The following is a 14,434-nucleotide window of genomic DNA, read 5'->3' as shown; positions in this document are numbered from 1 at the left end:
ATACAAATTTTTAAAGGAAATAATTATATTGAAATATGTTTATCACAGAAAAAAATTCAAAGACCCCAGGTTAAAAAGCCTTAGATTGTATAATATCTAAGTCTCATAGACTCAAATATTCTGTGATATGTATAAATACAATACATTTTATTTCAATATATAAATGATTACCCAATCTGGGAAAATAGGTGATTAACTATCTTCACTTATAAAGCACTCACCCTGAGGGTGAGCAATTTCTTCTTTGCCTTGAGTGGGCAAAGGAAGAGCATTTCTTTGAGGTCTGGGGGGAAGCAGCTGGCTCCCACTCATCAATTATAGCTCAGAAGCTCGATTCAAGCTGCAGACTCCCTGGGGGTGTCATTGTGGACTTGGAGTAGATTGGAAGTGTCAGGACTGTGATGTGCTAATATAAACAGTGGTTGGGGGTCTGGAATGGAGGAAGGAAAGGTAGCAGCTCTGGCTTAGCACCAAATAGTTCCAGCTCTATTGAGGTTCTGCCCAAGAAAATTATAACACTGCAGGAGGAAGCAGGGAATATACTGGTCAAGACTTTTGTTTGCAGAAGCCTGAGCATTTAGAGATGATGAGATCAATGGCTATTGTCTTAGAAGCTCTTTGGACATTGGCTTATAATAGGGTTCTTTCTGAAAAGGACCTAGTATAATGCATTACACTTGATAGTTGAAACATAGGATTATAGGAATGGAAGGACCTAAGATATCATCCAATCTAGTCCTTTCATTTTTACAAATCAGAATCTTCCCAAAGATACATTTTTTCCTTCAAATATGATATTACTAACTTACTAATCACATCAACTGGGCATATGTCCCAAATGTTGTTAGTAGCTGTTATAAGCTTGCATCAATTCATCTGCATACTTTGATCTATACCCCGTTGGGATCAATAGCATGCACAGGAAACAAAAAGGAAAAAGGACCACAGTCTGCTCTGGGGTGGGATAGTACAAAACTCACTCACTCACAGGTATCAACATAGAGATTGAACTTCTTTGTTTGATACAAGATGCTTAAGAGTGAATCCAACCACAAAAGACACTGGTGAGGTAAGAAACAATGATTATAGTATCAGGTACAAGGTATAGAAAGGACTTGCATTCTTTCTGATGGTCAGATGCATACTGGAGTATAGGGAACTCATGATTATTTGACTGTTATCAAAAAAGGCAGTGGTACAGAAACTCCTAAATCCTCTCTGCTTACCTAGAAAAAAAAATCTGTTCTTTATTTGCAGTAGTAGTAAATTTTCTCCCCAAATAGGTGCCATGTGCCAACTGACAATGATCAAAGAGGGACCAGAAATTACTCCTAGGTGTCATCTGGAGGAAGTTGTCCTAGGAGTACTGGATTATCTGAGAAGAGCTGAGTTCTGCCTAGTTACTAACTGTGGTAAATTATCTAACCTCTCTGAGCCTATTATTCCTCCATATGATGGAGATAATATCTGTAGGAACTCTATTACAGAGTAATTATAAGGCTCAAATGGATAAAATGCTTTGAAAATTTAAAGTAATATATATGTAAAGTACTGTATAAATATAAAAGTACTTTATACTATAAAGCATTTTATAAAATAGTTATAATTATTCCTGACTGCCTATGGAGATTTTAACAAATATATAATTCACTCAGAGATTGGTGACTGAGCCTTTTATGTGCAGCTCTGAAATCCAATCATTTAAGGAGGAGGTGAGGCGCTTGAGGAGTCAAAGAAAGGAAACAGATACAAGAGATGCAAGGGGGCAGATCTGTGGAGGATAGAAAGATTAAGACAACTGGAAGAGAAAAGACGGAGAGTGACCTTCTTGTTGCTGTGCAGAGGATCTTGCCTAATTCCTTCTCACTTAGAACTAGATAAGATGATGTAGACCTAAGCCACAGTATGAGGGATTTTAGTTGGGCATGAACTTCCTGTCAGTGAGGGATATTGGACATTGGAGGGAACAAGCAAAAATGTGGTTGTAGCCTTCTCTTCTTTAGGGAAATTTAAAAGTAGTAGTTGGAATGGAGAGGAGGGATACTTGAAATAGCACCTGAAGGTCCTTTCTCGCCCTGTGACTCAGATACTGTCTAAAGACTCAAAAGCTGTAGAGATGGATTGAATCCAGAATTCTTGCTAGTTGTCTGTCCTTCAGATTCCTTAAGCTCTATCCTTTTGGTTTCCAAATGTGTTACCTGAATCAGTTTTCCATGGTGTAAATAGAGATTGAGGCAATCAGGGTCATCCCTCTGCAGCAGAAGGGGTATTGCTTAATTCTTAATTGCTTATCAATTGTTAAGAGCTAAGGAAGTGTGGAAAGGACATCTACCTGATGATAGTCCAGGTCCCCTCTGTAGAACTTGAAGGTCATTAACCAAATATAGGAATAGGCAGGACATCAGATGTACTTATATAGGATCATCTCTCTCAAGTCATAGACATGCTGTAGCTCAGGATCAGGATCCTCTGAGGTGGTGAGTTAGATGTCATTGAATGAATGAATGAATGAAGTATTTATTAATTATATATGTGCAAAGGACCCTACCAAGTGCTAGACATACAAATTCAAAAGTGCTGGAGATACAAATCCAAAAAGAATCTTTGCACTCAAGAAGCTCCCATTCTAATGGAGGAGACAAGCATTCAATTTAATAAACATTTATTAAGTTCCTACTGTGTACCAGGCACTGTGTTAATGCTAAAGATACAAATTTTTTAAAAGGCAGCTCCTGTCCTCAAGGAGATTGTAATCTAATGGAACAACAACATATGGAGAAGGTTTCAGCTGCAAAGTAGATGGGCACAGCAGTAAAACAGACCATTTTCTGCTTCTTCTTTAATATTACTTCCACTAATAAAATCATTATTGGGTTCTGATATTGAACTATTTGATAAGCCAAAGACTTTAGTAGCAAAAGCACTCGAACCCTGAAAATCAGGAAAAGTGATATGATGCAATCTTGTGCCTCTGGGAATCACTGGATTCTCCTCTTACTGCTAGACCATCCCCAATCATTGTTGTACAGGGAGCTTTAATACCCCTAACAAAAGAGAGGGTGTCTTGAACATCACTCTTCCTCTCAAGCAGATTGTTGTTGTTCAATTATTTCAGCTGTGTTCGATTTTTTGTGACCCCATTTGAAGTTTTCTCTGCAAAGATACTGAAGTGGTTTGCCATTTTCTCTCAAGAAGATATTAATCATATATATTGTAACTCCCTCAGAATATACTGACTTTTCCAGGGAGGGAGATCATGTACCCTCCCTCCACTGGGTCCATCCATTGGCTTCCAAGACCATCGACTCTGATGCTAGAGTTTCATCCGAATCCCTCCAGTTGTAATTGCTCACATTTTATCCTCTGTAAAATGAGACCCTTAGACCAGATGACCTCGAAGGTCTTTTTAGCTCTTGGTCTAGCTCTCCAGCATCTCCTCCTCTCAAATCTTAATTATCTTCACATTTCTTCTCTAGCTCCTCTATATCCCTTAAGGGCAAAATAAAGATGCCCTTTCACACACTGGAGGGCTTTTTAATCCACAGGGCTCTTCTTTCCAACTCAATTCTCCCAATTTGTTTTAGAACCAGCAAGTACTAAGTGAATCTTAGCCAAGGGAATGAGAATTCTGAGTGGTTAAAGAAGACTTGCAAGGAATCGTGTGCAGTTTGGCTCATTAAGTTCAGCAGGTTCTCCTACTTGGTCTTTTGCTTTGGGTTGCAAGATATCTCTGATTTGGGAAGTTGCTGCAAAATAGGCCTGATCAGGGTATGTCAGCTGCCTCCTTCAGCATCACTTTGCTCTGAAAATGTGCCTCTGTTATTTAAAAAAAAAAAAAAAAAGCCATTTACTTCACCAAGCTCTTTCCCCCCTGTGTTTCTGCATATTTTTGTGGATTTTCTGGCACTAATACCAGTCATATTGCTATTGAGATGGGGACCAGAGAGAAGAGGAAGTCTGGTAGAGTTACATAGGTAGTATTGGTGACTAATATGTTACCATGTTTTCAGGTCCTTTAACACAGGTGAACTGGTCAGATGTAAATGTTTGTTTTTTCTCACCAGAACTCCAATTGTTTTCTGAGTATTATTGTGTCTTTTAAAGTTTATGTGATGATACTTCCACCCAAGTCCCTTTCTGATGCCTTATGGTAGTATGATGAGAACCCTGGGGTCTTAAAGGCTAAAAAGGCCCCAAGTATGGGACCTTGATTCTTTGAGAATCAAAACACCTCAGCTTTGTCAATGAAGGTTAAGACATTAAGTATTGGCCCAGAAATTCAGAAAACCATCTCCTGAGACTTAGAGAGAATTTTGCTCTCAGGTAGGAGAAATATTGAATTATGAGACAATTAGCAGCAGCCCCTCACCTAGAGGGCACTTGAAACAAACATTCTTGGTTCCCAATGGCTTCCAAGATTATCAAATGGGTCATGCTTCCTGGAATCTCCCCTAATCTCTCCTGCTGCACATAACCACAGGTCATAGTTTCTTTTTCCCATTTTTAATGCCTTAGTGGTCAAATGTATGTCTATCACCATTTCATAGTCATCATTAGACAGTCACAAATTAGGTTTGATGGTTACAGACTCTTACCTGAAGACAATTTCCAATCTTGCCTTTGAGGATCCTTTCAGCCTAGCTCTACAATCCTATAATCCTATCATCTGAGAACTCCCAGACCATGAAGCAAGAGCCTCTGCTCTAAAATTCTGCTGTTCCTATGTGGTGACCATGAATTTAAAATCAGCTGGAGTCAGGAATTCAGGTTAAGGGAAAAATCTTCAATCTTTATTCTCAGTAGAGGTGAAGAAGGATTGCGCTAGCAATATGGGCAGCTGCGACAGGAAGCCAGCTAGCAGAGATGAAGGAGGATTGCAGGTGAAAAGGGGATCGGAGGTGAAAAGGGGATTGGAGGTGAAGGGGGGTCACAATAGCAAGGTGAGCAGCTGTGTCAAGACGCCAGCCAGGAGTCTCTCCTTCTGCTTCCCTTTTCACTCCCCTGCCTCCACCCACCAGAATCGTCATTTCCTATACAACACATCAGGACTTGCACAAAGAGTGGGCGGGGGCCATTCTTTCTCCAAGCATATATATTAATAGAGTATGGACAATTACTATTTAGCCTCATGTGCTTGGGACCTCAGGGCATCAACTCAAGCCTCAGCCCATTACATTCCTGAACACCTTTGATTTTACACCATCATGATGAAGGGACTTCCGATCCAGTGCAGTGAGCAGGAGTGAGAGCTTCCTTTAGGTCTTAACATCCCCTAGATCCAAAGGGACAGATGATGAAAATCAAGATAGTGTGTATGTAATAACCAATTAGCAACATAATGAATTAACTCATTGAAGAGGTCCAGGGAAGGGGGGAACAGTTGACTTAAGTGAGGATAATCCATCCTATATGAGTTGGAGGCAGCTAAGAAGTGTCCATAAGACAACATTTTAGTGTTTCCTATTATTTTTACTAACAGTCTTTCAGAAGGTCCAGAAGTTCACTAACCCACCAAGTGTGAAATATATCCCCTCCCCTACAAATGTGCCTCAGCTTTTCCCAAGACCATTCCTGACCTCACGGTTTATGGCCACAAATCACCCATAGCCAAAAGAGGAATCACACTTCTAGTATAAAATACAGATTTCTTCTTTACCTACAAACCTGGTTTAATTTGGTCTCTTTCAGAGCCTCTGTGATGTATTCTTAGACACCTCAAATTGTGAGGTGCTATGGGAATATGGAAGAAGATAGCAATTGATGTAAACTTGAATAATTATCTTCCTTTGTCCTCTTGACAAAGGGAGAAACAAAACGAGTGCCATGGAATTCTTCCACCATTGTGGGTTTATTTCCCTCCCCCCTCCTTACTTTGGAAGGTTTCATTGCTTATACCAGGACAGTTCACCTCTTAGTGTGCCCATGATCCTTCCCCTCAAACAGGGCTCAGGATGGGCTTGGGGCTTCTTTGGCTGGGATCCCCCACTGGTTCTGGACAGGGACAGCCCAGGATAACAAATTACTTGAGTCACTTTTCTGATTGGGGAATGCCAATTACCCAGATGCAGAGGGTCCCTGCAGACCACCCTGCCCCCTCTCCATGACAGAAATGATTAAATCCTTCTCAATGAACAACTTTGTTCTTCGCCTCACACATCTCTGAGGGACTTAACAGCCGCTGGCAGCTCAGGATGGGGCCCATTAAGCTGTATCTCCCACCAAGAAAATAGCTTTTCCTGAAACCCCCTCCCTAATGCCATAACTCCAAGCTAGCCTTCTCTGAGTGATCTGAAATTCCCCTAGTTTTTATCTTGTTATCTGTGGCTCCTTATCAGGAGGTGTTTTTATACCATTCTTCCTTTTGCAAAGTTCTCTTTGCAAAACTTATTTTACAAATTTTCTCAATATCATCCTTTGCAAAAAGCAATGGCCAGAAAGACCCAGCCCAGGTGGAGCTATGTGGACTCTCCTGACTTGAGGATCCACTTCTGAGGTCTCCTTCCATTCATCTCACCATCCTTTCTATAGCCTGAAAGCAGCACTGAAGCCTTTGAGACTTTGGTCCTTAAAATAGCAGCACAACAAAAAGTCATTTCATTAATTTCAGAGCTTTTTAATATGGAAGCTGTTTCCAAGCCTAGAGGAATAGTAAATCATATTCTCCAAAGGAATGGCTATCTCCCCTTACATCCCCTCCTCATCATCTTACTTCTAATTAACACTCTCCTCTCTCACCTCCACCCCCTTTCAAAGCCATTAGTAAAAGTACAGACTGGTTCTGGTCCCAGAGCGGATGCAATGCCTGCCATTCCTGCCTATTAACTCTCCACTTCTACACTAAACCATTAATAACTCTTGCCTGATGTCTCAGATTATGTCTGTGTCCTTGAAGCTCTATCCTTGCCCTGTGTCTCCAGGGTCCCAAAGAGCATGTTAAGCATGTATGCTTTGTGTAATCTGTGTGCTAGCTTTTCCGTTACCATTTCCTTTCTCTAGTGGAAGGGCAAGCCGCAGGGATGAGGATATATCACAACAATTTCTAATGGGCAAAACATGGCTTGGCTTCTTGGTGGTAGGGTCTTACTATACAACACCCCCTTACTCCTTGCTCTCATGCTCTTTGGAAGAGTAAAGGTGTATTTTGGATGATGAGAGGATGATTCTTCACAAAATGTCTCATCCGAATGGAGAGTCTTTTTTGAGAAGGAAGAGCAGATGGGACCTAGCCGACTAGCGAGTCTCATTCTTCCTTTGGTATCCTACATCTAGGAAAAGGGTTCAATGGGATAAGATCCAGAGCAAAGTTTCTTAAGATGGGAGAAGATACAGGCACAATAATGATTTCTCTCCAGCCAAAGTATACCACCTACTTAAATTTCCAAGGACTTTACTCATAAGAGCATATTTTGTCCCCTTTCAGCCCGAGGAGTCGCAGAGAGGACGCCCAGCTTCATGTATCCCCTGGGCACGTCAAGCAGCCAGATGGTTCTGAGGGGCATGGACTTGCTGCTGGAGTGCATCGCCTCAGGGGTGTATGTACCATTTGTGTCTGTACCTTCTTTCTGGCTCTGTTCAGAGATCTGAGAAAGGGGCTTTAACCAGGTTTCATTCTCTAGTGTTATTGAAGTGAAATGCTTGAGCTAGCCCACCAAACCCATCCTAATGACCCTGTTATTTGAGTAAAGAGAGAAAGAAGGGTCAGAAATTCTGCCTTGTTTTGGTGCCAATTTGCTGGTTACCTTGTATATGTAACTCAATCTCTGCCCTGATGTACCCTGATAAATGGAGATCTAGTCCTTGGAATTGAAATTAGAAGCACCCCAAGGAAAACAAAAACTGGAGACTCATTTACAAAGAAAACATCAGGCAGAAGAGTGCTTAGCTCCAATCCTACTTAGAGTTTTCTCTTTTTTTCTTTTTTCTTTATAAACTCAATACCAGACTAGTACCTCTGAATTGGAGATTGGGGCCTCTTATGTTTTTACTGTTAAGCATCAATCTTTATTTAATCTCTGGGGATTTCAAGTTTCCTTCCATTCTGCATTCTCCCAACCTTCACACATAAATGCTCCCTTTCTCTCCTAGACCGTCCAAGAAACAAGTTGAGTTTTTCCAGAAAGATATCATTAGTCACTAAGGGAAAGAAATTAAAATAATATGTTCTTTTGAAGTCCAAAATTCTCAAGTTTTAGAGCCCGAGAATATTATCCTAAGACGCCCATTATCTGTGCAGACTTCTGTTGCAACAGCTTTAGATTAATGTTCTTAGAACAGCTTAACTAGTCTGGAGGTCTCTCCTTGAGCACATGGGGCTTAGCTACAATATGTGACTCCCTGACTGGATCTCAAGTCCAGTTCTTTCCCACTAGTTCATGGGGTCAAGGCTTCCCAGTCCCATGAGTCCTACACCTTGGCAAGCCTGCACCTTGTTAAATATTTCACCCCACCCTCTTCCTCCCAGGTTAGATGCATGATGCCCAATGTCACCTGATTCCTCCTAACAAAGTGTTCACCTAAGCTATTTTGGGGGTTTCCAATACTCCACCTAGAGTAATAAACACCTAATTTCCCTCCAAAAAAAAGATAAAGGGAAAGGTCATTTCATCGATCCAGCTGCTTAGGGGCCCCTGTTATAGGTTCCTAACGTTATAGAACTGGAGCTTTGGAAGAAACTGTAGGGGTAGCTAGTCTAGCTTTCTATAGAATCCCAGCAAGAGCTTAACATGTCCACTTTTTATTTCCCGATGCATCTGACCCTCCTAGACCAGCACCAGACATCGCATGGTACAAGAAAGGTGGGGACCTTCCAGCCGGCAAGGTCAAATTTGAAAACTTTAATAAGGCCCTGCGTATCACCAATGTCTCAGAGGAGGACTCTGGGGAGTATTTCTGTCTGGCCTCCAACAAGATGGGCAGCATCCGGCACACGATCTCGGTGAGAGTAAAGGGTACGTTGTGTGTATTTCTCATTATGATTATTTTGCCTGTCCAACAACTCCTTCCCCCCAGCCTTGTCACCACTACTACCACCATCCCTCCTCTTCCTGAGAGAGAAGGGCAGGAGGAGCCACCCAACACCCCATGAGCTGTGGAGCATCCATCCACCAGCAGTCACCATTGCCCACCACTGAGTGGATGGAGGGGATGCAGTGTGTGTGTGTGTGTGTGTGTGTGTGTGTGTGTGTGTGTGTGTGACAGAGACAGAGATAGACAGACAGACAAAGAGACAGAGAGACACAGAAAAAGAGAGGTGGAGAGAGAGAAACAGGGACAGAAAGGTGGAAAAGATAAGATGAGAGATAGAAAGAGACAGAGATGAAAGATAGAAAGAGAGAAGAGACAAAGAGACAGAGAGACACAGAAAGAGAGGTAGAAAGAGACAGAAACAAAGAGAGAGAGAGAGACAGAGAGAGCAAATACAGAGAAAGAAAGAGGTGGAGAGAGACAAAGAAAATGATATACAGAGAGACAGAGACAGGTGGAAAGAGAGATGAGAGAGAGATGAGAGGCAGACAGAGACAGAAAAAGACAGAGAGACACAGAGAAAGACTACAGAGAGGGAGAGGGAGGGAGATATCTATACCCACTTCTCCATATTGACTGTGGCTCCTCCTCTAAGGCAGATTTCCCTCCACCATCCTTCTACCCCACCATCACCATTTGAATCACAACCACAAAGCCTGTTGGCATGTTGTGTTGGTATTTTTTTTCATTTTGCGTTCCTGTTCCTTGGTGTGCTGTCTCTTGGTATTTTCTCTGTGTTTATGGGTGAGTGCTATGCTTCTTTTAGGAAATAAATAAAGGAAATGTCACTGATAACTCAGCTAATAAAAGAAAGGGGCAAGATTTCACTTCACATACAAACACGGGGAATTCTCCGTTCTCAGGAAGACGTGGGCTTGGAATATTTCTTAAAGTAGTACTCAGTTGTATTATGTAGTTATTTGGTACTTATCGTTGTACTGAGTCATCCACACTTCCTTATCCAGCATCTCTTAGAGATCACATCTGCAAAGTTGGCTGGCCAGGGTGGGGAAGGTAGTCCATTAATCATGGCATGGCATTTCTTGGTTTGAAGGTAATTGGCCTTGTGATCTTAGTCTCATTAGTGCCACAAGCACCACAAGCAAAATTCAAAGGTGAAAGGAATTAGCAAAAAAAAAAACCAGCTGAGGCTCTACCCACAGGCAGCTAAGGAGCTAGCTGGGGAGGGGCAAAATGGCCTTGCAAATAAAGACCCAGACTGTCCAGCTTAATGCATGTTCCCCCATTCGCTAACCTACGTAGACATGATAAACTACTATTCTGTGCCATCTAGAGCCCTGACCAACGGTCTGTTTGCAGGCTGATTGTTGTCAATAAAAGGAATACCAGGTTATTATAGGGAGACCTGGGCTGTAGTTTAAGTAGCAGTGCTCCCAGGTCTGGGGCTTCTCCCTAGAGGAGCCATTGATTTGGTTTTCTTATTCCTTCCCCATCCCATCTGACTGGCTGGCCCATGGCTGTCCTTGTCTTTCAGCCGCCCCTTATTGGCTAGATGAACCCAAGAACCTTATCCTGGCCCCCGGTGAAGATGGAAGGCTGGTGTGTCGGGCCAATGGGAATCCCAAGCCCACTGTCCAATGGCTGGTGAATGGGGATCCTTTGGAAGGTAAGGCGATATGATGTTTTTCCCAGACTGGGTGCTCAAAAGAACTATATTTTGTCCTTGATGGATCACATCTGCAATATTGTGTTCAGTTTTAGGTACCACATTTTTTATTTTAATTTTTAACAAGTCAGAGAGGAGAGCCACTGGAATATTGAGGGAATGAAAGATTGTGCCATAGGAAAATTTTTTGAAGGAATTGAGTGTAGTCTGGCAAACATGTTAGATTTGTCATATAGAAAAGGGATTAGACTTGTAATGTTTGGTCCTAGAGTCAAAAACTAGGAATGGTGGATAGAGGCAGATTTTAGTTTAATTTAAAGAAAAGCTTCCTAACAAGTACACTTGTCCCATTCTCCAGTCCTCTCCCCTTGGGTTCCCAACAGAATTTGAATCAAAACTATTCTGTCCTTTCTTTAGAAGTAGTATATCCCTTCTTATTTAGAGGTCTTCAAGCCAAGGCTGGTTGACCAGTAGTAGGAAATGTTCCTCATACACAATAATCTATTTCCTATCTGCTTGTCTTTTCCTTGGAGGTCCCTTCTGGCTGCAGTGCATTCCTTTCTGACTTCTCTTCTTAGAATCCTTAATTTCCTTAAATACCCAAATCAAGAATTATCTCCTATATGAATCCTTTCCTAATTTTTCCAACTGCTAAGGTCCTCCTCTATCCCATATTCCCCAGTATCCATTTGTATATATTAATATGTGCATGTATTATTTCTTCTCCCTTAAAAAAAATCAGGTTCCTTAAGGGCAGACATTATTTGTCTTTTATCTTCACATTGTATGACAAGTAGTGAACAATTAATAAATGCTGATTGACAGATTAAGACTTAGTTGCATTTAGCACTGTAATGCTCTACCTCTATCCCCTGGCACATGGCATCTAAAATATCTTAATTAGAAACTTAAAGACTGCCAAACAAATTCTTCCATTCCCCAAGCCAGAATGGTCTCATATATCACCCACACACACACACCATGTGATGAAGCTCCCATAACTACACTAAACCTAACAGAGACTATTCAAAACATAACCATGACCAGTTTTCCCCCTAAAGTTCATCAAGAAATTCCATTTCTTCACATAACATACTGGGAAGAGTGAGTGACTGATTTCCATTTTTTCATGAGGGCAGAATAAGAGAGAAAATGATATTCTGCACTGCAAAAGTATTAGTCTTGAATTTGACCCCTTTGGTAATCTGATGAAGCCTATGGACTTTTAAAAAATAATAATAGTTTTTTTATTTTTCAAAATATATGCAAAGAGATAAATGTCAAATTTCAAAAAAATACAAAACCCTGGGTTCCAAATTTTTCTCCCTCCATCCCTCTTTTCCCCTCCCCTAGACAGCAAGTAATCCAATATAGGTCAAATTATACATATTTCCACATTCATCATCCTGCACAAGAAAAATCAGATCAAAAAGGGAGGAAATGAGAAAGAAAAAACAAGCAAGCAAACAATAACAATAACAAAAGAGGTGAAAATACTATGCTGTAATCCACATTCAGTCCCCATAGTTCTTTGGATGCAGATGGCTATCATAATCTATTGGAATTGGACTGAATCACCTCATCGTTGAAGAGCCAAGTCCATCACAGTTGGTCATCATATAAGCTTGCTGTTGCTATGTACAATGTTCTCTTGGTTCTACTCACTTCACTCAGCATCAGTTCATGTGACTTTTCCCAGGCTTTTCTGAAATCATCCTGCTGATCATTTCTTAGAGAACAATAATATTCCATTACCTTCATATACCATAACTTATTCAGTCATTCCCCATCTGATGGGCAGTTTCCAGTTTCCTTGTTCCTTTCCCCTATAAAAAAGGCTATTAACAAACATTTTTGCACATGTGAGTCCTTTTCCCTCTTTGGAATAGAGATACAGTAGAGACACTGCTGGATCAAATGGTGTACACAGTTTGATAGCACTTTGGACATAGTTCTATGGACTTCTTTTTAACTGAATAAAATAAATAGGATAACAGAGAAAAACAATTATATGAAAATACAGATGTTAATTTAAAAAAAAGACTCACAGACCCCAGGTTATAAACCCCATGTTTAGGGCTGAATTTAGGGAAGAACTTTCCTGGAAAAGTTGGTTGGCAGTCATTGATTTCCCCCATCTTCGGGAAAGCTGTAAGGAAACTCAGAGGCAAATCTTATCGTTTTACAAATGAGGAGACAAACAAACACTGAGAAGTCTGAGGCATAATCCAATGAATTTTGGTCTTCCTAATGCCCTAGTCCATCACACCAAATGACCTTCAGGATTCCTCACAGCTAGATGCTATGGTGTCATAGCATTTCCTGAGAAATCATTGTTCATTTTTTCTGAGCAAGTAAGCTATAAAAACAACCCTACTTGAACAGATTCTTTTTGCTACAGGAGCCAAATTTAGACTTCAGAGCCCTATAGTGGACTCTAGATCTAAAAAAAAACAAGTACAGCTCTCAGCCATGGAAAGTGCCCCCTCTCCCCAATTTCCCACATCCTCATGCACTTTATTGTTGAAGGCTGCAAATATCTCTGACCCTCTGCTTTACTGATAAATAAATCCCACACCCAGGGACTGTGATGAAGGGTCAGCTTTAGAAATGTCACCTACCACTCTCACTGAGGAAGCAGATAGCTCTGAGTATTGGGGGAGATTGATGAGAGGAAAAATCAATTCTATGGATCTTCTAGAGCTGGCAGGCAAGGAATTGATGGCATTGGAGCCTTTTAGTGATAGGAGGAGGGGGAGATGGAGATGCTGACCTGGTCTGAATTCAGCTTTTGCTGATTCTCTAGTCTCTAGGCTCAAAATAGCTGTCTGGAGAGCGGCGCCTGGGAGGCCAGACTCCTGGGTCCCTGCACACAGCTTTACTTCCATCCAGGTCTGTGTCAAATCCCAGGCAAGTTATCTGATCCCAAGTACCAAGTCTTCCAGCAATTGTGAATTTTTGTGTTTAAAAGTCTTGAGTGGCTGTGTGGGTTAACTCAGGTCATTATGGGGGATACCACCTCATAAATGCTAAAAAAAATTTAATACCAACAGTCTCAAAAGTTTCTATAGAACTTTTATTTTGGAAATGAGTACTCCATTCTCTCTTCATAGAATCCCCAAAAGGGGATTTTTCCCCATTCCTCTAGTTGAAGGAAATTAGAAATAAGAGACTTGTCCCTATAAAGTAATATACTGAGTTAGGGATATAGCTGAGCCCCAGATTTTCTTCCTGCCACCCACTCCACACTGCTGCTTTTCTATAGATCAAAGTAAGCAGATATAATAATAATGTCACAAAAGGGTTATTCTTTTTTTTTAGCCACTTACTTGACAGCAAGGCAAAAGAAATGTCACCACAGGTATTCCTATATTAAAACAAATATATAAATAATATATACCTCACAATTCACACATAAATATATGTCACACTTCCATTAATGAACTCAGTATCAACTGGGGAGAATAGACACATAATTACAAAAACCCGCCAATGTAGCACCTGAGTTATGAAACCCCGTGTGCTCGGATCACTCTTTAACTATGGAATCTTAAATTTTGCTATCCCAGAAGTGAGATATATATATATATATATTTTGCTGAGGCAATTGGGTTTCAGTGACTTGCCCAGGGTCACACAGCTAGCAAGTGTTAAGTGTCTGAGGCCACATTTGAACTCGGGTCTTCCTGACTTCAGGGCTAGTGCTCTATCCACTATACCACCTAGCTGCCCCAGAATTGCTATTCTTAAGAAGCCCAGATTTAATCATCATTATCATCATAG

General features: G+C 41.0%; 1 protein-coding gene across 7 annotated transcripts in view; it reads left to right on the top strand.

The window, feature by feature from the left end:
* NFASC (neurofascin) overlaps window positions 1-14,434 on the top strand; it is a 252,192-nt gene that overhangs the window by 169,699 nt on the left and 68,059 nt on the right. For all 7 annotated transcript variants that reach the window (XM_051998553.1, XM_051998554.1, XM_051998549.1 and 4 more), the window contains 3 exons: window positions 7,421-7,532; window positions 8,764-8,948; window positions 10,520-10,651. In XM_051998553.1, coding sequence (XP_051854513.1) covers window positions 7,421-7,532; window positions 8,764-8,948; window positions 10,520-10,651 — 429 coding nt within the window. The remainder of the gene's footprint in view (window positions 1-7,420; window positions 7,533-8,763; window positions 8,949-10,519; window positions 10,652-14,434) is intronic.

This window comes from Antechinus flavipes, chromosome 4 (assembly GCF_016432865.1).
Source record: "Antechinus flavipes isolate AdamAnt ecotype Samford, QLD, Australia chromosome 4, AdamAnt_v2, whole genome shotgun sequence".
Taxonomy (NCBI): Eukaryota; Metazoa; Chordata; class Mammalia; order Dasyuromorphia; family Dasyuridae; genus Antechinus; species Antechinus flavipes.
Note: the sequence above shows the minus strand (reverse complement) of the source record. Positions and strands in the feature narration are given on the sequence as shown.